The sequence below is a fragment of the Pelobates fuscus genome, chromosome 1 (assembly GCF_036172605.1).
Source record: "Pelobates fuscus isolate aPelFus1 chromosome 1, aPelFus1.pri, whole genome shotgun sequence".
Classification (NCBI taxonomy): Eukaryota; Metazoa; Chordata; class Amphibia; order Anura; family Pelobatidae; genus Pelobates; species Pelobates fuscus.
In genome coordinates this window covers 270,111,049-270,136,074 of record NC_086317.1, presented here as the reverse complement: position 1 = coordinate 270,136,074, position 25,026 = coordinate 270,111,049, and the positions used below count along the sequence as shown (strand labels likewise).

Here is a 25,026-nt window from a genome sequence, read left to right as displayed (position 1 = left end):
TTTAGTATTAAACTTTACTAATTGGCACTTACACAGTCCAGTGTTGTAAATGCACCAGGTAATGGAAGTGCTATTTAGTACAGGTACCTCTGTACAGACATATTTATAGTTAGTACATATAACATTGCAAACTGAAATGCTATTATATGTGTCGAGATGCACAAAAGCATAAAATAAAGGATTCCCATAGAGAATCACGTAGGCCATGCAAATTGGTCTTTAACCAACTTGAGCTGGTTACATTTAGTAGAAGTTTTAGCCTGAAATCTCTAGTAACTAGCTGCAAAAAACAGCTTTTCGGAGGAAAATATTACTAATACATATTACATGCAATGATGTTATAATGTTCATACAACATGTGCATTAAATACATAAAAAAAACGAAAAAAAAACAACTTGAGTGTTTCTTGAATGATCTCATGAAGCAAATTATCTACATTTCAGTAACTGCGGTTTGAGAGCAGGACCTATTGCAGGCAAAATACATGTAGCCTCAATTGCATATTAAAAAGCAGTAAAGTAAAAAGAGGAACTATTATAGGGTTTACACTGCCATTTACCCAGTTACGCCATTTTACTAAATCGCAGGGCTTTTATTCACAAAAACACAGAATTATAGAGAAATGAAGACCAAATATTTCAATTTTGTTAATAAACAGTTGCTATGAAAAAATAAAAAATTCACAGCTTGACTATTTTAGTCAAAATTTTTCCATTTGGATTTCAGTTCACTACAACTTACAGTTTTGTGAATAATCCTCATCTTTAGCCCTTTCTATGGGGAAAAAACTAATTCAGGTCCTATCCCCTGTGCGTACACAGTTTGGTACAAATATATTAAAAAAAACAAAACAAAAACCATGCTGAAATTGGGAAATAATGTAAAAGGCAGTCAAATTGGGTCTTTTCTATTTCTACACAATTCAAAACTTGCGTTCTTTTAAATGAATTCATTAGTGTCAAATTCAATTGAAAGAACCATAAATTCTCAATCATAACATATGCACATTTACCACTGCAGACAAGTGCTGCAAGTGTCCATTTTCTAACTACTGGCACATAAGGGGCAAGTTAATTCCACCCAGTCTGAGTTGCATCAAGTGAGGACAGAGGGAAGCATATAGTGTATAGTTTCAGGTGCCAACACGGGGGAACATAGATTAGCTGCAGTTTTTTTATTGCAACCTATGATCAGCTACCGAAGACTCCATACACTACATTGCATGTACATAAAAATATTCGCCCCCTTGCCAGCTCTGTAAACGTCAAATGTAAACAAGTTCGTGTCTGCCTGGTCGGAGTTTGAATGGCCCACAACGTCAGCATGGGGCCACTAATCTTCGGCGTCTGATACACTCCCATATCCAACGTGGAGTAACATGCTTGGCATCTACAGAACTCTCAGATATGTCACCCATTACATGTGTGGCTGAAGAAGCATCAAATTCTGGTACTAAGTCCCCGTCATATGCAACAAAGTAGCGACGGAGTTTGGCAAAATCATCCATCGAAGATGGTAGGAAGAGTTTCACACCAGTGAATATATCCAGGAGGTTCTAAGGGAAAATGTAATAGCAACATTAAATGAGAGTTTAATATAGCTTCAATTGTGCTAGGTAATCACCATGTCACCAGGTATATAAAACCACAATATATAGCCAAACTGAAAACGAATGAGTTGAAGAAATTTTGAACTAAAATGTGCCATTTCTTGTTCCTGCTTTGGTGAATAAGCTATAATAAAAGTCAAACCATAAAGTGCTAAGGGAAACAGTTCAGTCCAAAAGGTCTTTATTAACAAATTAAAACACTGACATCTGTGTTACCCACCTCTTGGCACTGAATAAAGCTAAAATAAAATATAGTGGTTTTCCACATTGCACTGCTAAACAGTAGTGGCAATGGAAATAAATAAATAAAATAAAATCTAACAACATTACAAGTGAAAAGAATTGTATTTATTTTTTACCTTAGGAGTGGATGGTAATTGGACTACACTGTGGCCATTGCTGTGACTTGCCTCAGAGATTTTAACCTGCAGATAAACACAAGCACATTTACAAAAATAAAATATTATTACACATATGTATATATTTTTTTTTAAAAATGGATAACATTTACAAAATCTGTGCTAGTTATACTCCCACTAGTCAGAGTGAGGATTTTCTATCAGATGGGAGTCTGTCTGATATTGGCGTGTTCCTAACAGGAATCCTCATGCTTGTTTGCAAGAGTAAAACAAAGTAAAACAAACCAAAACAATAATAAATAAATAAATAAATAAATAAATAAAGCCACCACAAAGAAACAGTAAAACACAGATCTTAAACAAAATTGCAGCACTATTTTTTGTACAAAGGCCTGCCCATCAGTTGCTTGCCTTCTTATTCTGGACAGGTCCCGGAGATACATTTTTGCGCTTCTCTGCTTTGGCAGGCTCTTCCTTTTTGGGCGGAGGGGGCATTTTCTTAACTAGAAAAATTGTAAAGAAAACAAAATCTTAGTCCCTGGTGCCATGTACAGTATACAGCATAATTAAAAATTGTGTTCATGTAATACAAGTATTCTGAAAAAAAATATGATCACTAAAAATATTAATTAAATAGTCAAAGAAACAAAGTGGAAGCTTGTGGTTGATACAGTTCTTAAGGAAACATTGATTATTTAAAAATTTTTTTGGTGGCAGTAAGTGAAGAAGTGTAGTCCAGTTGAAATAGAAAATTATACAAATCTCTTCATCAATTGAAACCACAAGGATGATAAAGGGTGCTCTCCATTCCAGAGGTCTACTGCTCAATCCCAGCAGTGTTTATTCAGATACAAAATTAGCATCTGTCTGCTATGACACCAACAAGTATGTTTAGACAGAACATCACACCTCATTTTTCTGTTCTACATATTACACCGTCATTGTTAAATCAAACCTCTGGGAGGAAATAGGAGAGAGAGCTATTAAGTAATCAGAGCTGCCTGGAAAGCTAGCAGTCCAAATAACAACATAGGCAGATACTGTTATATTTCTGTAATCAGATACTATCACAATGTAACTAGACCTCTATAGTGGTAATGAAGGGTAAGGCCTCTGACGAAGGTGCTTACGTACAGCACCAAAACGTGCGTCAGGCGTTTCTTTTTGTCCCTTATGGACATTACACTAATTCACGGCATGGCACAAGTTTTTTTTTTACATTTAATTTATTTATTCTTTAGTTTCTATGTCTAAGTAGATAGTTTGTTTTATTACCCTTCCCTACCACTATAGAGGTCTAGTTACATTGTGACAGGCAGATACTGTTATATTTCTGTAATCAGATACTATGTTGTTATTTGGACTGCTAGCTTTCCAGGCAGCTCTGGTTACTTAATAGCTGTCTCTCCTATTTCCTCCCAGAGGTTTTTCTGGCTATTACTCTATCCATAGATATGTTGTGAGCATTCTAAGTTTCACGATATCTATGTTCTATACCTCTTACTATTCATTTATTGCCTCTTTTCTTTCTTTTTTCGATTTGATAGTGTGCAATACCTGCTAAATTTGTGTCCTTAGGGCATCATATGAGACCATATATAAATTAGGATTCCTTTGGAGTTATACCAAGCATTTTGCACCTTAGAGGCTTTTTTTGTAGTCGTAGCTATTTCTTTATTTTTCTTTTTGTTCCCTGCTTGATGTATTAGATATATTAATGTCAATACTGCAGTGACCATATTGAGCCAGATTTATTAAAGCTCATAGTAGTTGTCCACAATATTGCTTTGACAGAGTACTGTATATTATCATCCAGGGTTTATGTCCTTTCTATCTACTTTCTATCTTTATATACAAGGATATTTAGCTGTTTTCATAATATATTTATCTATTAATTTGTTCTAGACTACTTTATCACTTTGATACATCTGTTCTTAGAACAGGTGTATGCTCTGCGTTTCCTCTTTTGTTTTCTAAATAACTTGGGGTTAAGCCCCTGGAGATCTCTTTTGGTACTGGGAAGGTTTGCCTGTACTGGTGACGCCAGTTTCGTTAGGCGTTGTACAGTGGAGATTGACTTTCCTTTTATATACTTCTTTATTTTATATTTGTAGATTTTTTTTGTGTTCATAAATATCATGCCTAAAAACTTCCTTCAAAAAGTTGTAAACAAAAACAAGACATGTGTATTAATGTATTCTCAACACCAGTATTTGAGTAGTCTGTGGTATAGCTTCTGACCTTCTGGCTTCTTAGCAAGAGATTTGGAAGAATGGCCTTTAGAAGATTTGACTGAGCCGCTAGGTGTAGGAGGCCTTGAATTTCCTTCATTCTCTCGACTGCTGCTTTCTGAAGATCCTTCCTCATCCTGAGAAGCTGAGGCGGTTATACTAAAGTCAGATTTCTCCTTAGACAACTGATAGAGCTCCTAAAAGAGAGTATACGGAAGTTTAGACATTTATATAGAAGGTAAATGTAGGGGCAGATGATGCTTTAGTTTGCTATAATAAAGGAAGCCAGTGAATGTTAAGCAAAACATTAAAATGTATGCAGAAAGTTTGGTATGGTGTGCAAACAATACATGCATTACAATTTGTTTTAAATTTTTTTTAAATAACAGCGAGCAGCCACTGGTAGACAAGCTTTTCTCGCGGCATGATGGGTAAGGTCAGGAGGGAGGATTTAACCTCCCTTATTTACTAATACTAAGTTGTTGTTTTTCACTTCGTATTTGTGAAATTGTGTGAAAGATCAAAATTACAAAAATTAAGGGCTTCTCATAATTGTGGTGCTTCAGCTTATTCGTAGATGGCTTCTTAATCCTTGTGGGATTGCCATTAAGAGCCATCTACTAAACAGCTCCCCAATTTTGTACTCATTAATACCAAAAGGGTACCAATTTATGGAGTCATCTACTAAACAGCTACAAGATACAGCCCCGGGAAGGATCGGAATTTAATTCGGACGGTAAAGACAGAAAATTGAATTAACAATTGATGAAATTCAGTTCGGACAATACAATAAATTTGGCGGCACCCAAGTCTACTGTTAAATAAATCACAATGTTTTAGATACAGAAAAAAATTGGCCAGTAGATTATAGGTTTTCTTTGCTTTGCTGAACTTACTTTCCAGTCACGTTTGTGATTGTAAGTAGGAGTGGTATGAATTAAAGGAACACTATAGAGTCAGCAACATAAACATGTATTCCTGACCCAAAAGTGTTAAAACCACCATATAGCCCCCCCCCCTTGCCTCCCTAAATATAGTAAAATCTTACTTCTATTCAAATCTGCAGCTGCTGCCTCTGCCCCTAATCTGCATTCTTACAGTTGACATCATCAGAAGTGATTCTGTAAGCCAATCACAATGCTTTCCTATAGGATTGGCTGAGACTGTCAATGAGGCAGATCAGGGGCAGAGCCAGCAGAAGTCAAACACAACCCTGATCAATCAGCATCTCCTCATTGATTCAATGCATCTCTATGAGGAAAGATCAGGGTCTGCATGTAGATGGTGGAGACACTGAAAGGCAGTACTGCACCTCTAGCAGTCATCTGAGGAGTGGCCAGTGGAGTTATCACTAGGCTGTAATGTAAACACTGCATTTTCTCTGAAAATACAGTATTTACTGCAAAAGGCCTGAAGGTAATGATTCTACTCACCAGAACAAATACAGTAAAAGCTGTAGTTGTTCTGGTGACTATAGTGTCCCTTTAAATTTATGAAAGTGCTATAATTTTAAAGGGGTCTACTCAGAAACATAAAAATGTGTCTGCCATTATAGTTTATCCATTTAAATTATTAAAACACATTTGGTTTTTTTTCCCCCTCTTTATTGCATTAATTTTTTTATTTTTTTTAAATTAATTAATTAAATAACGCAACGGAACCTGCAAAAAACTCAAAGCAACAGAGCAGAGCAAGTACTGGATGTAGAGTAGCGCAGCTGGAAAATAGTAGGGCTTATCTCAAACTACTATATATAGATGTATATAATAGAAGAATAGAGTAATACCTGCATCCTTAAAGTGGCTTTAAAATAACTAACGTACTTTAATTCAAAACGCTCACCTTTAACTGTTGGAGGGTTGTTGCACTCTTCCAGTCCTTGTCATCACGAAAGCGAGTACATCTTGGAAAGCGAATAGAAATACCACCTGCTGTGTGGGCCTCTGCTTTAGAGAACTCAGCTCCAGTAATTTCCCAGATTGGAGCTTTCTGTAGAGAAGTATACATGGGATTGTTAAATAACTTTAAAAAAAAATTATATATATATATATATATATATATATATATATATATATATATATATATATACACACACACACACACACACACATATATATACACACACACAAACATATATACACACACACACACAATCATGCAAATTTAGATGATCAGCAGCTTTAAAAAAATGGAAGTAAAAGGATCAGACACATTGATTTGTTAGGGCTTAGGTTTTCTTGAGACTCGTTAACTAGGAATTTGTAAGTAAGCTGGGAGGATTACAGTATTAAAGCATCTTACAGCAGTGCTTACACTGGACTGGGGCAGAGAGGGGTGATGGAACCACTATAAGCAGAGTTCCACGTTGCAGATTATTGATGCATTAAATTGTTAGGTCTTCTTGGTTTGCAGCAGAAATAAACTGAAAACTTCCAACAATTTACAAGCAAGTAAAGAAAAGCTTTTCTCAAAATAAGTCTATTGTTAGAGTGAACTCCATATTAAAGAGATATTATCTTAATACATCTTTCCTGGTAAAATATTTTATAAATAAAATATTTTTCCCCCCTGCAATCAGAAAAACAATTTAAGAAAGCTGTATGGTAGAAAAATACTTCCAGACATACAAGGACACATGATGGGAGCATAGTTATGTATCAGAAGATTTCTCTATGAGATAGACTAGCAATGAGCCACATGCACAAGTTCAATAATTTCTTGATTTTTGACACATTTGGAAGATGAGCAGAAGTTTCCAAACACTACGGTGCCAGTGTCTCTATTATTCTGCAATGTAATGTTGCAGATTTCATCAACCTTTCTGCAGCCATTTTGTCAGAGATCTTTGCAGCTATTAAAGGGAAACTCCAGTGCCAGGAAAACAATCCGTTTTCCTGGCACTGGAGGGTCCCTCTCCCTCCCACCCCCCAATCCCCAGTTGCTGAAGGGGTGAAAACCCCTTCAGTCACTTACTAGGGGCAGCGACAGGTCCCACGTCGCTGCTTCCTCCTCCCCCGCCGCTCCTCCTTCTGGTTACGTCGGCCGGTGGGCGAGACTGATCTCGCCCGCCGGCCGAGGAGACCTAATGCGCATGCGCGGCAATGCCGCGCATGCGCATTAGCGCACCCCATAGGAAAGCATTGAAAATGAATTTCAATGCTTCCCTATGGGGAATAGAGCGACGCTGGAGGTCCTCACACAGCGTGAGGACGTCCAGCGACGCTCTAGCACAGAAAACCTGTGCTATGAAGCAGGAAGTGTCCTCTAGTGGCTGTCTAATAGACAGCCACTAGGGGAGGACTTAACCCTGCAAGGTAAATATTGCAGTTTTAAAAAAACTGCAATAATTACACTTGCAGGGTTAAGGGTAGTGGGAGTTGGCACCCAGACCACTCCAATGAGCTGAAGTGGTCGGGTTGCCTGGAGTGTCCCTTTAAATATACCTTTTGTTTGTTTAGCAGAAGTTTTAGAACTCTTAAGTATCTGCAGTTTAAATCTGGCAAATTTTAGTTTACTAGCATTTTAGATTGATGACAAAAGGCTATCACTGACAAAGCCAATATAATGTAAGTGCTGTTAAACAAAAACTACTATTTGTACTTGAACATATCTGTTGCTACAGAAAACTGCTGAAATAAATAAAAAAATTAACAAGGCAAGAAAGAGAATACCCATACATCCAAGCGTACATTTGAGTTAGACTTGTGCAAAAATTCATTTGAGACAGTTCATCTGAATAAATTTCCGGTTAATCCATAACAATTCTGAATCAATCTTACCTGGTGACTCCACAGGTAAAATGATTCAACAATCAATAGAAATTTTAATCTGACGGACCAGCTCCAACTAATTTTTACACACGTCGAAAGTGAGTTTCATAAATTGATCAATAGAAGGTTTGAAGTGGTATGCCATGTAGATTTACCATCTTTTATAAATTTAGTTTGCTTTCTGCGATGTTGAGCTTCTGGATGGTAGTCAGAATTCACAATTCTAGAACCAATTCAATAGTAAGTGCATGATGAACGGTTATCTTCTGCAACCAACATGAGATATATGGGAAGTACAAGCTAATGCTGGTTGCAAGAAAACTGCTTGGATATTATTAGCATGGTTTACCCTAAAGTGTATGAACACTTTTTTTACCTCTGGTTCCCGGATTATAAAGTCAGGGTAGTAATTCTTGTTTATCTTCAGCCAAGGAGGTATTTTGGAGGGATCCTGTAATGAAGAAAAAGAAAAGAAAAAAAAAAAAAAAAAATTATATATATCCGCTAAGAAGTGCAGTTACAACCAAGTTCACTTGCCCCTTGTATATGAAAATCTCTCAAAAGGCTGGTTATATAACATTCACCAACTTAAGGATAGTTATTTCATAATACAATGACATTTTGAGAGATATAAAAAGGTACACATAGATAAGTAATTAAGAACATCAATGACAATATTTTTGCAATGAAAGGGACACAATAGTCACCGAAACAACTTTAAGCTTAATAAAGCAATTTATTGCTCAATTCTCTGCCATTTATGAGTTAAAGCACTTTGTTTATGTAGCCGTAGTCACACCTCCCTGCTTGTGACTTGCAAAACTTTCCTAAACTCTTCCTGTAAATCTAATCTAATGTTTATACTTCATTTATAGCAAATTAGGTTTAATTTATAATTTCTTATCTCCTGCTCGGTTAACAGCTTGCTAGACGCCGCAGGAGCCTCTTGTATGTAATTAAAGTTACATTTATAGACCAGGGGATGAAAACTTTTAAAGTGAGTAACATTTGATTGAAAGTGAAACTTTTTTTTTTTTCATGACGTCTGTCAGCCACAGCCATGAGAGGTGAGCTAAGGTTGCACAGACAGAAACAAAAAAGTGATTTAACTCCTAAAGCAGATAACTGAGCAGTAAAACTTCAGAAGCATGATCTATACAGCAAAACTGCTTAATTAGGTTAAAGTTGTTTTGGTGACTATAGCGTTCCTTTAATAAAATTATATGTACAGTTAAACATTTTGAGTGAGGGCAGAGAAGAAAAAAAACCAAAAACAATTTAAAAAGAAGGATATACAACTTTCAGTTTAAGTTTAACTCTTTAAATTTACAAAAACATTATCCCCAATTATTAAGGGCTTATGGAAAGTTTGAACAAGCATTATTAAACAATTTTCCCACCTTGCTGATTTTCACCATATCCAGTTCCTTTTGAAGACGTGCAAGAGTAGCATCATCGTAACCACTCGAACATTTGGTCACAGTACACCATTTCTGGGACTGTGGGTCATAGCAGCCCATAAGGAAAATAGACATAATACCACCTGCCATTGATAAGAGGAAAAAACAAAAGCCTTCAGATTACCAACAACCACAAATCTACCCCTTGCATAACTTTGCTTCCCTTTCACCAGCACATATAATTAGCTTGTATCCCAATTGTTTGACAGTGCTTACTTTCACTATAATAGTTTATCAAGCTCTAGACCCACCATTTGCTCCTTTCCCGTAAAAGGCGCCTAAGACCGCAAGATCAGCAGTGTCTGCCATAGCACCTTCGTTCAAGTAATCCTTCTTCACCTTTAGCCAGTGCCGTTTACCTGGTTCATAAATCCCCTAGTATGAGAAACAAAGTCAAATGAGAAGGACTTCATAAATGTTCACAGTTAAAAAAATGCTGCTTTTATCTGACAAACATACCTTTAAATCTTTCAACACAAGGCCCTCCAATCCCTCTCTGATAACCCTAGTAATCATGTCTGCCAAATCAGCAGCTTTCTATGACAAAAAAAAAAGAAAGAAAGATTAAAAAGGTTTCAAAAGGAACTAAAATTGCTGCAAACAATAACTTTATGTAACAAACTTTAGACAAAAGCAAAAACATATGGGAAATGGGGTCATTCGTACAGTAGCATTGCACAGCAAGCATGCAAAGTATCATTGAAGAAGATATTCATCACCAAAGCTGTACCCATAGCTTACACATACTTATACTAAGAAAACAAAATAGATATGTTGGAAAATACAAACCTGCACACCTTTCATGAAGTCAATAGTTGTGTGTGAGAAATATGCAATAAAACCAGTATAACAAAAAGAAAATCAAATACATGTTCTAAGGTGAGCAAAATGGGAAGCAAGTTCATTGTGGGTGCCTCTTCATGCAAACAAGAAACATGAGATTTATTACAGAAAAGGGTTCCAATGCAATACAAGTACACCACCCCAGATTATTAGACATTGGAAGGCATATATAGAAACATAGAATGTGACGGCAGATAAGAACCATTCGGCCCATCTAGTCTGCCCAATTTTCTAAATACTTTCATTAGTCCTTGGCCTTATCTTATAGTTAGGATAGCCTTATGCCTATCCCATGCATGCTTAAACTCCTTTACAGCTGCATATTCAGTCAAGTACTCACTGTTACATGTTTCATCTCAGAGAACAAGATACGGTTAGGGATTTCCACCATGTTATCACGCATAAACTTTCGCCGCTCACTAAGTGGCCTGTTAAAAAAATTAAATAAAAAAATATGTTGGTGATGTGGAGTATTAAAATGGGACAACATTTAAATGGGACACTATTCATATTGGCTTCCGGCCATGCCTACCTGTCCATCAAGCTAACTCCATTGAAATAAATGCAGTCGAAAACAAAGAGGCAAACATTGGCATCGTGAAAGGCTGCTTTCTGTAAATAGAGAGTGATTTTTAGCAACAACAATAAAATTTTTTAAAATCACAGATTCAAGTTGATTTACACAGCTTGATTCTACAAAATTTTCCAAATGTTTGCTTGTTAGGGCAGTGTTAGAGTCTGGAAGCTGCTGCACAAGAACTATACATTACAGGATCTACCTTATGAACACCCAGCGTCCCAAAGGGAAGGGGCTTGCCAGTGTTGGTATCAATGAGAAGAACTTCAGCATCCAAGATGATACTATTTCCTCCCGGAAATGCTTTGGGAATGAAATCCTTGAAATGAGCAACCTGGAAAACAGAAAAGCAAAAAAGTCATATTTAAATCATGTAAGGCACTGTGTAAAATACTTGGGTAAAAACCACATGAGTGAAGGAAACCATAGAATATGCTTCTAAAAAGAAAATTAAAAAATAAATAAAATTGCCTTGTGGGGAAGCACTGGCTTAAGGCTGCGGCTAAAATAGCTGAAGTGATCTCCATTCTTGTGAACTTGAACTCGCTCCCCATCATACTTAATTTCAGCGTACATTCCATTGGGGCACTTCTTCATGGCATACTCTACAGATTTGCAGGCTTCAGCCTAAGGGGATCAAAAATAGAGAGGTTAAGGATATATCTTTTACTGATGTACTGATGCACCTAGTTTAGGTTTTGTTTTTGAACAGCATTTACATACATAACTGCCAATGTTGCAGCCTATACAGCTTTGGCTTTAAAACTAAAAACAAGTTTTTTTTTTCTCACCAGCATAGGCTGAACAGGTGTCATTAGGGAAGCTTGTACACTGAGAGTGCGTTTCATTCCTGGAGCTTGCTGTTGGTTACGCAGTACACGTTCTACCACGTCTCCTAGATTTCGAGAAGCTTTGAATGCATCATATGCATTAGGATCAAGGGCATCCAATCTGATTGAAAATAAATATGTAGAGCTATTGATACTGTCCCATACGGTATCAAAAGTGCAGTTAACTTTACTCTGTCAATATAAACGTCAGCTTATAAAGAATGGGACAAATACCCAACACCTTAAAGGCAAAACAACAAGGATTTAACCACCAATTAACAATAGAATGATAGCCAAAAGAACTTTGTGAAGTGTGGTGTTACCCTAAGAACACAGAAGAACAGTATTCATTGCAGAAGCAGGTAACTGTTTACATGCACCCACACTAGCGAATCCCCCAAGAATACACTTACACATGTTTAGCCCCAGAGTTCATCTTCAGATCATGTTTGATAAGGCGTATTATACATTTCAGGTCATTACTGGTACACCTATACAAAACAACACGTTTTATGGGGTTAATTTAGTAATACTATATAAAGACTTGTGTGACATGACATTATGAATCATGGGGGTTAATAAAAATATGTGCATTAAATTCTTGTTTTGTTCATATGCCAGCCTGGACACAATGCTGTGTACACCTATACATAGGTACACAGTACAGCAATTCAACAACACAAGCATTAATGGTTTGAGAGAGTTGGCTGCATTGGTTTTTAGATGCATTTAATGTTGAAGAGAAGAAATACATGACATGGTAAAGCTTTACAATGGCCAATGCACAGATCTCAAACACAAAAACTTCACCTGCGGGCAAGATCTTCTAGGACTTTCTGCTGATCCTCCTCTTTTGTCATCTTGGAAAGCTGGTTAAGGATGTCATCCACTTCATGAATGGTCAAGAGACTTTTAGCAGCTGGTGGGAACGTCTTGCTTTTTTCAAAGAATATGCGAACCGTCTCTGAGACATCCCCCTATTAACAAAAAATGCCCAAGAAACATAATTTGTACCCAGCTACATCCACATACAGCAAAGCACTACACAGATTTTAGACTCTATACCATTTGCTGGGCCAAAGTCTAATTTTGTTCAGCAGACAACCAATGCAAAATTAACTGCCAGAAAAGTGTATACTTCAAAAGTCAGTTATTTTTACCAACAATTAAGTAATGCTTTGTGGAAACAATTTTTTTCTGTGTTTTATACATGTTGGATCGGTTTTAGTTTCACTGCTCGCTAATCTCATCTACATCAGGAAAGTTCGTGATACACATATCTGCATTTATTACACAGAGTTCAATTTCAGGGCTCTCCTGTGTCAGCTAACCACCAAGCACCAGAAGATGGATAGTTACTGCTGCTAAAGCTACCATACTTTGATATCATTATGAGCTTTAAAGATCACCTAAGCAGTGAGGATTGTGTGCACCACTAGAGTTAAAAAAGTTACAGAAGAATAAAATTTGCTGTCCAACTTATACACTAAAAGGTCTCCCAAAAAATGCAATTGTCATTTATTTAACACGTTTTACCTGCTCAAGGTCCCGCACCATCTCCTCCAGGTTGCAGTTAAAAACGCGACTGAAAAGTTTGACAATCTGCTTGTCATTCAGGTTATAGACACTTTTAATGACGCCTGGTAGCAACAGCTTTACCGTTAGGTATGTATCACCATGGAAACCATCTGAATTAAGACAAGACAGGAGAAAAAAAAACAAATAGTCATTACCCGTTTGAGAAACAGGTTTTTTTTTTTTTTTTTTTTTAAACTCAAGTAGTAGGTAATTTATTTTGATTTGATCATTTCTTCAGAAAGTAAGCTTTACTTTAAATGAACACCTCAAGCAAAATAACCACTACAGCTCACTGTAGCAGTTATAGTGCCAGTAGTGCCTTAAAGGACCACTGTAGGCACCCAGACCACTTCAGCTCAATGAAATGATCTGGGTGCCAGGTCCATCTAGGGTTAACCTTGCAGCTGAAAACATAGCAGTTTCAGAGAAACTGCTATGTTTACACTAGGGTTAATCCAGCCTCTAGTGGCTGGCTCATTGTTTGCTAGAGGCGCCTCCGCACTTCTCACTGTGATTTTCACTGTGAGAAGACGCCAGCGTCCATAGGAAAGCATTGAGAATGGACTGACTGAATGCGTGCGTGGCTCTTGCCACGCATGCGCATTCAGCCGATGATGTCGGAGGAGGAGGATCCCCAGCGCCGAGGGAGCCTGGCACTGGAGAAAGGTAAAATTTTAACCCCTTCCTCTCCCTTCACCCTGGTGGGAGTGGGGCCCTATTAATACTATAGTGCCAGGAAAACAAGTTTGTTTTCCCTGGGACTATAGTGGTCCTTTAACCCATTTTTTATATCAGTTTGACTACTTAAACTGAATGGGGTTCAATAACTTACCAAGTGTCTCCTGGGAGCTCTAAGTTATCAGTCATGCTCTGCAAGGTTTAACTCCATGCAAGGAGCTTCTGTACTGCAGATGAAATGACCAGTGGATCCAAAGCAAGCAGACAAACTATTCTTAAATGGTTTGACTATTTACACTGGGAGGGTGCCAGATCCCTCATAGCACTATTACAACTACAAGCAACTATACTGGTTATGGTGCTTGGAGTGTTACTTTAATAGTAGTGAATGAAAAATAAGTATAATATGCAAGTCACTACAGCAACTGTGTGTAAAAGAGCTTTATATGAACATATGCTTTGTCCTACAGGGGGAAGCAGTCTTTGAAATGCCATATTTTTGGAAACACAAAAATTGATTTAGTAAAATGGTCAGTCTAACCATCACAACCACTTAATCTTACACACAGTTAATAAATGTCATGCAAATATAGAAAAATTAATATTGGCAATTCAGAAGTGGTACTTCCACATTTGAAATATGGTCAAGAGGGACCAAGATGATGGTATGTTGGGATTCCTCACTCAAAATGATGGAAAGTAGTTTGACCCAGAACTGGGGGACACATCAGCCCTATAACCCCTTAAGGATGAAAGTAATTGTCCACTTTCACTGCGATCGGAAGCTGCAGACCACGGTCCCCAGATTTGTAGTTCCACCTGACATTTTAGCTGTAAATGTCATAATACTGTTAGCTTTAACTGCAATAAAATGCACAGATTTGTATTAAGCACAGTCTCACGAGTACAATGGTAACCCCCTTAACAGATTTTACAGTTTTTTTTGGAAAGTTACAGGGTCAAATATAGCACATTCCATTATTCATTTTTTTTTTACATTAAAATTTGCGAGTTGGCATACAATTTGCAAAAGTACACAACCCAAGGTATTGCAAGTGCGGTACGTCCAGTCATTTTTAGTAGCCACTTAGTCACAAACACTAAGTTAGTGTTCATATTTGTTTTTGTGTGAAAAAAACAAAAACCCAAAAACATATTTGGCCAGAATATATATATATATATATATATATATATATATATATATATATATATATATATATATATATATATATATATATATATATATATATATATATATATATATATATATATATATATATATATATATATATATATATATTTTTTTTTTTTTTTAACTTTTCCCACCAGCATGTGATTGCTCTTTGAGAGCAATCACATGGCCCCCGGGGGGATGATTTGCCGGGGAGGGCTGCCTGGGCTGTCAGGCAGTCCTCCTGAAGCGGATCGCTGGGAAGGGAAGTATCTGGAGGCTCTTGAGGTAGAAAGCAGTTATGGCGTTCCATGCCGCCGCAACAGTTTTAAAGCCCATTACAATGGGGACGGCATAGAACCCCGTAACAGCATTAAGGGGTTAATCTCAACTCATACACAAATTCTATACCTAAACCAAATTATAACCTTAAGCCTAATCTCAATCCTATCCCCATAAATAGTGTTAGAAGGAATCCCTCTGCAGAATAATTTAGTTGTGGATTTCAGCAGAGGGATTATTGTGAAATTAATTCTAAACCCATGTTAAATATAAACCTAATCTTAACCTATTTTCTTAATACCAATTTTAATCCTAATCACAAAAAGGTTTCCCTCTGCCAAAATCAGTAGTGAAATAGGCAAAGAAAAAAATAAGCTAAAACAGAGTAGTATGTTGCTGCCATGTAGTATGACAGCTTTATATCCTTTTCATTGAATCTAGTATGCCCAATTCACTGCAATTGGTGCTGCGCAACTGAAAACGCCCAGCACAGATGAAAAAGACATTGGGGCATGGAGAGAGAACCTCTGGGGTCTGTTCAGACTCCCAATCACTAAATCCAGTGAGATGATCACTGTGGCTGAGCTTAACTGCTCAGCTGTGGCATCCTCTATGGATTTAAAAGGCAATATGCTTACTTCATCAAAAAGTTTGGAGTCACTAAAAATGGCCCCTGCGCTTTCAGATCAAGGGGTCTGGTTAACAAAGTTAACAGATATTAACTTTCCTTCCTATAGTTACAATTTGTTTCTGCTAAACAGGTTTCACTTTGATTGTGATGCTTTCCAGAAATTAGGATCTTCAATTACAATCCGTAACAGATCCGTGTTATGCTAAAGATACAGCTGAGATGTATAATATGGGCCAAATTATAGCATCAAAATTATGTGAATTATAGTGCTAAAAAAGTTTTGTGCAAATATATTCAAATAAGAATAAGATATGCACTAAAAAAAAAATTATATAGATATATATATATATATATACACACACACACACACATTTTTTTTTTAAATTTATTTTTTATCTTGAACATATTCCAACATGTGTTTGTTCATTTTATTCTACTATTTGATCCAATTACAAAACCAAAAAAACAGCATATGTTCCTACTCCACATACCTCCAGCACTGCCTTTGGTCAAGAAGTCCTGAATGATCTGGGTCTTGGTATTGTAACTTGACTGGTCTGCAACCATTACACACAGCTTACGGAACTCACGCAGTAGGCAGTCCTTATGAGTGGGATCGCATTTTGCAGTTGAAATGCTTGAACCACTACTAGAACTAGGTGTGGCTGGAGACTGACCTGGTTTTGCTTTAGAAAATTAAAACACACACACAAAACAAACAAAAAAAGTTATGTAAATAAGGATTACAGAAAATGCTAAGATAAATTAATGTTATACTTCAAGTTCACTTTGCCAGAGAGTAAAGATAAGATATATAAAATGTTGGTTATTGGAAATTCCAGGCATCTAAAGATCAAGGTATCATAATTCATGTTTGCAGCCACTTATCATCTACTAAAACAAATGAAAGGTAAATATAAATCAGCCTTTACCGTATTTATTCGAGTATAACGCGCAAATTTTTTTACCGATTTTTAATTTAAAATTAGGGGTGCGCGTTATACTCTAATAAATATACCTCCCAGGACCGCCGGGCTCATTACAAGCCCGGCGGTCCTGGGGGGGCGGGCAGCAAGCGTTTACTCACCTCCGTGCAGCTCCTCCAGCTTCCCTGTGTAAATCTGCACGGAGGTGAGTAAACGCTTGCTGCCCGCCCCCCCAGGACCGCCGGGCTTTTAATGAGCCCGGCGGTCGGTATTATCGAGCACCCACTCGAATATTTATTCGAGTATAACAAGCACCCTAATTTTAGATTAAAAATTGGTATAAAATTTTATACCGATTTTTAATCGAAAATTAGGGGTGCGCGTTATACACGTGTGCGCGTTATACTCGAATAAATACGGTATTTATTAACCACAAAAACAGGTCAACATGCGGAATTATAGGATGAATTTTGTGCAACTACGAGATTGGTAACATCTAAAGTATGAAAATATTAGAGTAGGTAGAATTCCAAATTGCGTGATGCCCAGATATGTATAAGTACAGTAACGGGAAAAAGAAAGTACACCTTATTTAAAATCTATGGTTTTACTTTTCGGGACATAATAGCAATCATCTGTTCCTTAGCAGCTCTTAAAATTATGTAAATACAACCACAGATGATGAACAACAACAACATATGACATATTACACTGTGTCCTGATTTATTTAAGAAAAATAAAGCCAAGTGTGAAAAAACTGCATGCACCTTGTGATTCAATAGCTTGTAGAACCACATTTAGCAGCAATAACTGCTGAAGTAATTGTTTTCTGTATAACTTTATAAGTCTCTCACATCACTCTGGAGGAATCTTGGCCCACTCTTCTTTACGTTGCTTCAGTTCATTAAGGTTTTCTGGTATTTGTTTATGCTCAACTCTCTTAAGGTCCATACTACACCATTTCAATCGAGTTGAGGTTTCTCACACATGGCGTCTCCATTTTGGCTTTATTTTTGTTAATGCAGGACATATCTAATATGTCATGTGTTTGTGTTCATCTGAGGTTGTATTTACCCAATTTTAAGACAAAGGAACAGATGATGGTTATTATAGCCTGATATTTAAAACCATAGAATTCAAAGAGGGAATACTTTTTTTTTTCTCGTGACTGCATGTCTATTTATAAGAAAATAATGTAATTTTGGAGGCCAGAAGACTGAAAATGAATTTAAAAAGAAAACTAGTTACAAAATGGACTTTACAGAATTCTTGGACCAGCCTTCCACATATAAAAAAAAAAAAAATATCAGTGAATAACACACTAAAATGTATTTCTGAATGGGCAGGATTCACATAACTTTACCCAAAAGAACAATAAATAGGATATTTCACTAGGAGAAGGCAAACTAGGTTTTTCTCTTACATTACAATCCACGTTTCCTGGTAAGGCTGTGTAATTGGCCCTTCCTAAGTGCGCTTTAACAAATGAAAACACCATACTGACTGGTCTAGTTTTTATGATAGGAGAGCCTCTAACATATGCCCTCACTCAAGCAGGTGCTAGACAGAACCACAACAATCATAATTAATTTCCATCCACTGAAATCAAGGGGTTGTAATCCAGCAGATTTTGACATCTAACAGTAGTTAGACAAAAAAACATTAAGGAGGAAGAGCAATTCAACAGATGGACATACGAAAAATCTACAAATTATGACAATGATTAGTAAAGACTGAAGAGTAAAATGAGAATTTACCTGTGAATCCAGAAAACTTGAGAGGGGAAGGGCTGGTTGCTGGCATCTTATTGGGTGTTGATCCCTGTGCAGCTGTTGATTGATTCGTCTTTGACGGAGTCTTTTTCTTAGGTGTAGCACCTGCTTTGGCAGCAAGTTCTGGAAACAGATAATGATAATAATAATAATAATAATAATAATAATAATAATGTTTCAGTATGACTATTTATATTTCAGCTTAAGAATTAAAGAGAAACTAAAGGCTAATCATAATGCTAAAGTCAGGAAGACAGCCATGTTAACCCTGAAAAATTTTTTCATTTGCAGAGTTAACAAGGCAGGGAAAATGTACCCAGACCGCTTTAATGAAAAATTAAGTGGTCTGGTGCCTGGAGTCCCTTTATTGAATTGACTTTTGGCCATATATAATACTACAACAGCCTCAGAGTTAAAAACAGTGTAAAATGGAAAACATAATTTCTTAGATAATACAGTATGATGACTTACTTGTGATTTCAGACAGAGAGCCAGTAGTGGCTCCCAAAAGAAATAGATGACATTATTGATTCTATTTGGAGATTAGTGCCAGTATGCCAAGTAGAGAAGCTTCTCATAGTAGTAGTTGATCATAATTTACACATATGCACCTCAAGCCTTCAATACTTCTCTGTGACAAGCATTTATTTGACAAAAGCCATCACGTTTGCAGACCTCAAGTAGAAATACAAAACATTTACCTTTAATGTGTTGGGTAATTAGGTCTCTCTCAGGGTCCTGAAGTTCTTGCCATCCCTCTAGTTCTGTCAGATCCTCGATCTTCTTAGTAGTTGCCCTTGCACGTTCAAGTTTCTCAAACATGCACTTGACATGGTACCACTCTTTCATGTCACCTGCAGATTCACTGAAAGGATTTGGAACCACTTTTCCGATGCGTACCAAGCCCTTTCCAATCTTCTCCTTACATTTTTTGCAACCTGCAGTGCCACGCTTTGCATATTCAACCAAGTAACGCTGCTCTGCCATATTGTGGCACTTGGAAACCCTCAACGCAAAATTGAAGTTACAATTACTTTGAGGAAGTAGGGGATAAGTTTGTTGTTGAATAGAAAAAATGACCTTTAAGGGACACTGTGGAGAGAGATGGCAAAATGTTCTTGCTGTCGTCCGACAAGCCAGAAGCTTCACAACTCCTTTTTTAAAAATCCTAAGGTGAAAACAAATAAATCAGGGTGTTAGTATCTTCATGACTTGCAAACATTTTTCTTTCTAAAATAAATATGGTGTAATGAGGTGAAGGGTTAGACGTGAGAGACATTATTCAATAGAGAAGACATTTCAAAGCCACAAGCTCGATGAAAGAAAACTAAAATCTCCCAATCTGCCCCCGTGCACGGTGTACACACTTAATAATGCAGTCCCTGAATCACTGTACTTGAAGTTAATTATGATTTAGGGTGTAACTTCACCATAAATATTATTAATGACTGTCAAAGAGAGAACACACATTTTCAGTATGTTGTACAATACACTATGGAGCTAAAAAGGCATAGATAAAAATTAAAGGTGCACTATAGGGTCAGGAACACAAACATGTATTCCTGACACTATAGGGTTAAAACCACCATCTAGCTCCCCTGGCCCCCTCATGCCTCCCTAAATATAGCAAAATCTTACTTGTTTGGTCCCTGTTTCCATTAGACCTGCCGACTGCCTGCTGACATTAGCAGAAATAGTAGCCTGATCCAATCACAATGCTTCCCTATAGGATTGGCTGAGACTGACAAAGAGGCAGATATGGGGCAGAGCCAGCACAATTCAAGCCCTGGCCAATCAGCATCTCCTCATAGAGATGAATTGAATCAATGAATCTCTATGAGGAAAGTTCAGTGTCTGCATGCAGAGGGAGGAGACTCTGAATGTTTGGATGCATTTTAGGTAGCCATGACACAGGAAGGATCTCTTACAGCCGTCTGAGGAGTGGCCAGTGAAGTTATCACTATGCTGTAAACACTGCATTTTCTCTGAAAAGACAGTGTTTACAGCAAAAAAATCTGAAGGTAATGATTCTACTCACCAGAACAAATTCAATAAGCTGTAGTTGCTCTGGTGACTACAGTGTCCCATTAAGAAAAGAGGAGGTATCCTGTACCCTAACAATCTAGGATAGTGGTTTGATGAGTGGCACCTAACCCCATCGTTCACCCCACTGGTACCACAGAGAAAGGTTATAAAAAGGGGCCCAGGAAATGCCCAGTCTATTGTGCACTTTATAAAATATGGCTAGAAGATACCCAATATCCAGGTCCAAAAAGACTAAATAGGCATTCACAGTCTCACCCAGGGATCCCCTAAAATAACTGGCAATTCTTGATTGGATGGCTTCTAAGCCAACGAGTCACAGTGAACATAAAAGTATAAGAACACCTTTAGCCTTGAATACTCAGTTGGGACAGAAAATTGATTATTTGTAATCACAATTTTTGGGCCCACCCTCAATGTTGTTATTAGTATATGTAGTGTAGAGGGACATATTCTGGAGTTGTGGCTAGGTCCCTGGGAATCCCTAGCCACTCATGGAGTTGTGCCTGAAAATGCCTATTTATATGGGGTTCTCGTGGGTTTAATAACCCTCATTCCATTTAATGAATGCTCAAGAGATTGGGCATTTCCTGCCAACACAGGGTGGGTTTGAAGTGGGGTAAGAAATGCCCAATATTAATATAATTGGGCCAGGAAACACAGTTTATCTTGTGCCCTGTTAACACACTTCACCCTGCTAACAGAAAGTTGAAGCCACCCATCTGCGCAATCCAAGTATTTTTGGGTTCCAGGGGGCCTTTTGATTTAATATTTTCGTTTTCTTTTTATTATGATAATATAGATGGTCGATGTGCTCTGTGCGGGTGAGACCATCATCTTTTTGCGCGTGTGTGTTCCTTGCAAATACAAGAGGTCAACTTTGAGAAATAGTGTCTGCCAATAAACTTCCATTATATTCTACGGAAGCAGCCAACTTCAATGGCAAACAATGATTACAATTCACCATAAGAGGATATCAACCACTGCTTGATAATAGCAGTGACAGGCACTTAAAGTAGCGACTGGTTGGTAAATGTAAGCAACATTATCTGAGTTTGTGATAAAAAGTACCAGACCTGTGCCCTTTTTAACAAAACCTACACAAAACATAACACAAACTTTGCATATGATTCATGGTTGTAATAAAGACTTACATTCTTTACATACATTTTAGGGTTTATGTTAGAGACATTTTTCTAACAAAGTCTGTCTGTGACCTTCTCCTGTCCGCTGCTCGCACCTGCAGGACTTCTTGCAAGTGGCTCCCTTCCTATGGAATAGCCTGCCTACCGCCATCAGACTCTCCCCTAGTCTTCAATTTTTTAAGATGTGCCCTAAACCCCATCTCTTTAGGAACGCTTATGGCCTCCCAGGGTAACCTCTACCTTACACACCGGTCTCTTGCTCTCTCCTAAAGGGTAGCACTTTATGCTCTCCTCCAGCTCTGCTTCACCTTATATGATTGCCATTTCCTGTCCTAATGGGTTTTATACCCCAACTCCTATAGACTGTAAGCTCGTTTGAGCAGGGTCCTCCTCAAACTATCGTTCCTTGTAATTGTCCTATTTATAGCTAAATCCCCCCTCTCATAATATTGTAAAGCGCTAGGGCATCTTATGGCGCTATATAAATGTTAACAACAACAACTACATTTCTGTGCAAAATCCATTAAGGAGTTTGTCCTGGTAAAAAAATTTAAATTAGCACGGTTACTATGCAATAAAATAGGGGTCATCTCTTTATTTTTTTTTAACCATCATCATCATCATCAAGCACGAACATATTCCGCAGCAAATTATAATTATAGAAAAGGGATAGGAAGGCTCTGCTCAAACGAGCTTACAATTTGTGAGGATTTGAGATAGATGGTTGTATGTCATTTACTGGTCTTAAAAAGTTAAATTAAAAAAGTAATGCACATATTACACGTATATCCACATCAATGGATAGATAAACATGCAGAAAAGGAAGGTTCAAGTCACTAAAGCTGTACTATGGCCGGACTGGTTGAGGTGTAAGCAAAGATCAGTTTTGCATTATAATAATCTTATATACCTTTTTCCCCCAATGTGGCATTATCAGTGCCCGAGAAACAATGTATCACATTATGCTGAGCTCTCACACAGTGAGCACCCCATGGGGCTGGGGCTGTACGTGGCACTGATTGCACACTCACACAGGGGGAGAGCAGCCATACGGCCCAGCACAGCTTCACACACACCAAGCCAAGGCTTGTGGACGGACTGAGCTTGGCCTCACCTCCCCAGTGTTAACATAGTATATCAGCTCGCTCACCCTGCTGCCTCTCCGGGTTAACCGCATCCAGGAAAGTTCGGGGATGCACGGGGCCCTGAGAGGCCGTAGACAGCGCGGACTTCCCCTTTAAATCCCGCAGCCTGGGCCGAGAGCGAGCGCGGCGGGAAGGCAGCAGGGGAGCGGTGACGTCACGGTTAAAGGCTCAGCAAAAAAAAAAAAAGGGGGGGGGGAAATACTGTCGGAGGACAGAATGAGAGCGGTGGCTGCCGGGTGACGTCACAAGGTGCGACGGAGTCAGCCCTGTTTGGGCTGTTTGGCTGAGCCCGGCGCTGCTCTATGACCGAACAGTCCTGGACTGGAGCTCATGATCAGCGTGCCAATGGCATGATACAAAGACACATACCTCCACAGTGTACCTAATCCCTCATTTGGGGCCAAATCCTATTTTGACTCTTTACTATCCTAAGGGCTCCCCTTGCTAGGAGCTCCATATTGGTGTATCAAAGTGTATGGCAGCAATATCACTCACAGTAATTTGTATTTAAACTACAACAAATGTGTTTAGAAATCAGTCTGTGTGGATAAGATACATTGTTCATGCTCTAAGTTTCATTACGATCTCTTTGGGCTGTCAGCTAGTTTGAATATTTTCTTCCTGGTTAGCTGTATCAGTTTTTGCATCCAGCATGCTCACCCTATGTACCTTAGACAGGCTGCCCATGCCTGGGTGAGCTACCAACAAAGTTTCAAAGTTAAACTCGTTAACATAAACTAGTTCTGTTTTTTTTTCTTTTCTTTTTTTTATCTCCCCTCTTCTTCGGTGCAGAAGTAAAAAAAAAAAAAAAAACATAAGGCACTCTGTTGGAAATGTACGTCTCATCCAATATAGTGCAAGTAGTTGCCCGCCCCTGGTACACTACAATTTCTGTCATACTACTTGACATTTTGTCTGAGATATTCGACTTTAAATATACATCTGATGCCAAGGGATAGTAAGGATAACAATTATGGTCCATCATAGCTTTATATAGCAAGTCACCATTTTGAAGGACACATACAAATGTATATTTATAAGGTCACTTGAACACATAAAGAACTATAATAACATTTCTATATACAATTTCCTTAATCTCAATGAAACCACCCATGTCTATGAACAGCTTTAGACTGTAGGATATTCCTCAATGCTTCACCATAGGGCCATTTCATTGGACAATGTCCGACACTAGGACAAAAGGGTGTGGATCTATATCAGCCTCAGAGGCCAGTTCTACAGCTAATTAAACATAAGTTTTTAAGAGTTGGGAAATATCTGTTAGAAATTTAATATATGTATAAAACATCAACCATCAGGGTCTTAGATTTGACCCTCATGTCTTAGATCTGCAGAATTCCTTTTCTGGCTTGTAGTGCTTTGCTTTACATGAGTGGGACCACAACATTTTCCTTACTGAGACCCACAAGACCATATATTTTGAAATAATTCTCACCAATTCCACCTAATCATTGGAGCAAAATTTCACAGCCTATCTCATGATGGAAAGGAATCCAAAATTCTGGACCTACTGTCCCATTCCTTGCATTGTCTTCCATCTCCTCCAAATTGCAAGGAATGAAGGAGCTGTACTATATAGAGCATGACACAGAACAATTAATTCTAGAAAAAAATCCCTAAATATTATTGCTTACCAGAAGACAGAACACAGTAGGGGAAAATAGCCAAAGGTACAAAATGGAAAATGGCAACTTGCACATATTGCATCTGCTAGTCCTTAGCTTTGGGCTAGCATGTCAGACATGTGTACGACTGTTTTTTCATCACTTACATCATGACTTTGAGTAGAATTCTCTCACCTGACATTTCCCTAACTCTACGGTAAACCTCTTGCTTTATATATGTAATTATTGAAATTTTCCTAGGCAAATTGTAATCCTAGTCTCACTATTGTTTTCCCTATCCACGTTTTCAGAGCCCAGGAATCACAAATAATGGCAACATCAGAATACAG

General features: G+C 37.8%; 1 protein-coding gene across 1 annotated transcript; it reads right to left on the bottom strand.

The window, feature by feature from the left end:
- Positions 1–212: 212 nt before the first annotated feature.
- LIG3 (DNA ligase 3) lies at positions 213–23,141 on the bottom strand. The gene is made up of 21 exons (XM_063457201.1): positions 23,021–23,141; positions 19,420–19,886; positions 18,704–18,841; positions 16,512–16,706; positions 13,217–13,368; positions 12,491–12,657; positions 12,094–12,171; positions 11,642–11,801; positions 11,322–11,477; positions 11,053–11,184; positions 10,806–10,885; positions 10,614–10,701; positions 9,890–9,967; positions 9,682–9,805; positions 9,371–9,513; positions 8,347–8,421; positions 6,043–6,189; positions 4,211–4,397; positions 2,381–2,472; positions 1,970–2,035; positions 213–1,556 (listed from the first exon to the last, which is right to left on the bottom strand). Exons 1-21 carry the CDS (start codon positions 23,035–23,037, stop codon positions 1,320–1,322), a joined length of 2,979 nt encoding a protein of 992 aa, XP_063313271.1. The 5' UTR covers positions 23,038–23,141; the 3' UTR covers positions 213–1,319.
- Between the last annotated feature and the right edge of the window lie 1,885 nt (positions 23,142–25,026).

Coding starts and splice junctions, on each gene's coding strand:
- LIG3 (XM_063457201.1), bottom strand. Junction 12,172..12,490: donor CTAGAAGATCTTGCCCGCAG/GTGAAGTTTTTG, acceptor TGTTTTGTATAG/GTGTACCAGTAATGACCTGA. Junction 10,886..11,052: donor GGACGCTGGGTGTTCATAAG/GTAGATCCTGTA, acceptor CTCTATTTACAG/AAAGCAGCCTTTCACGATGC.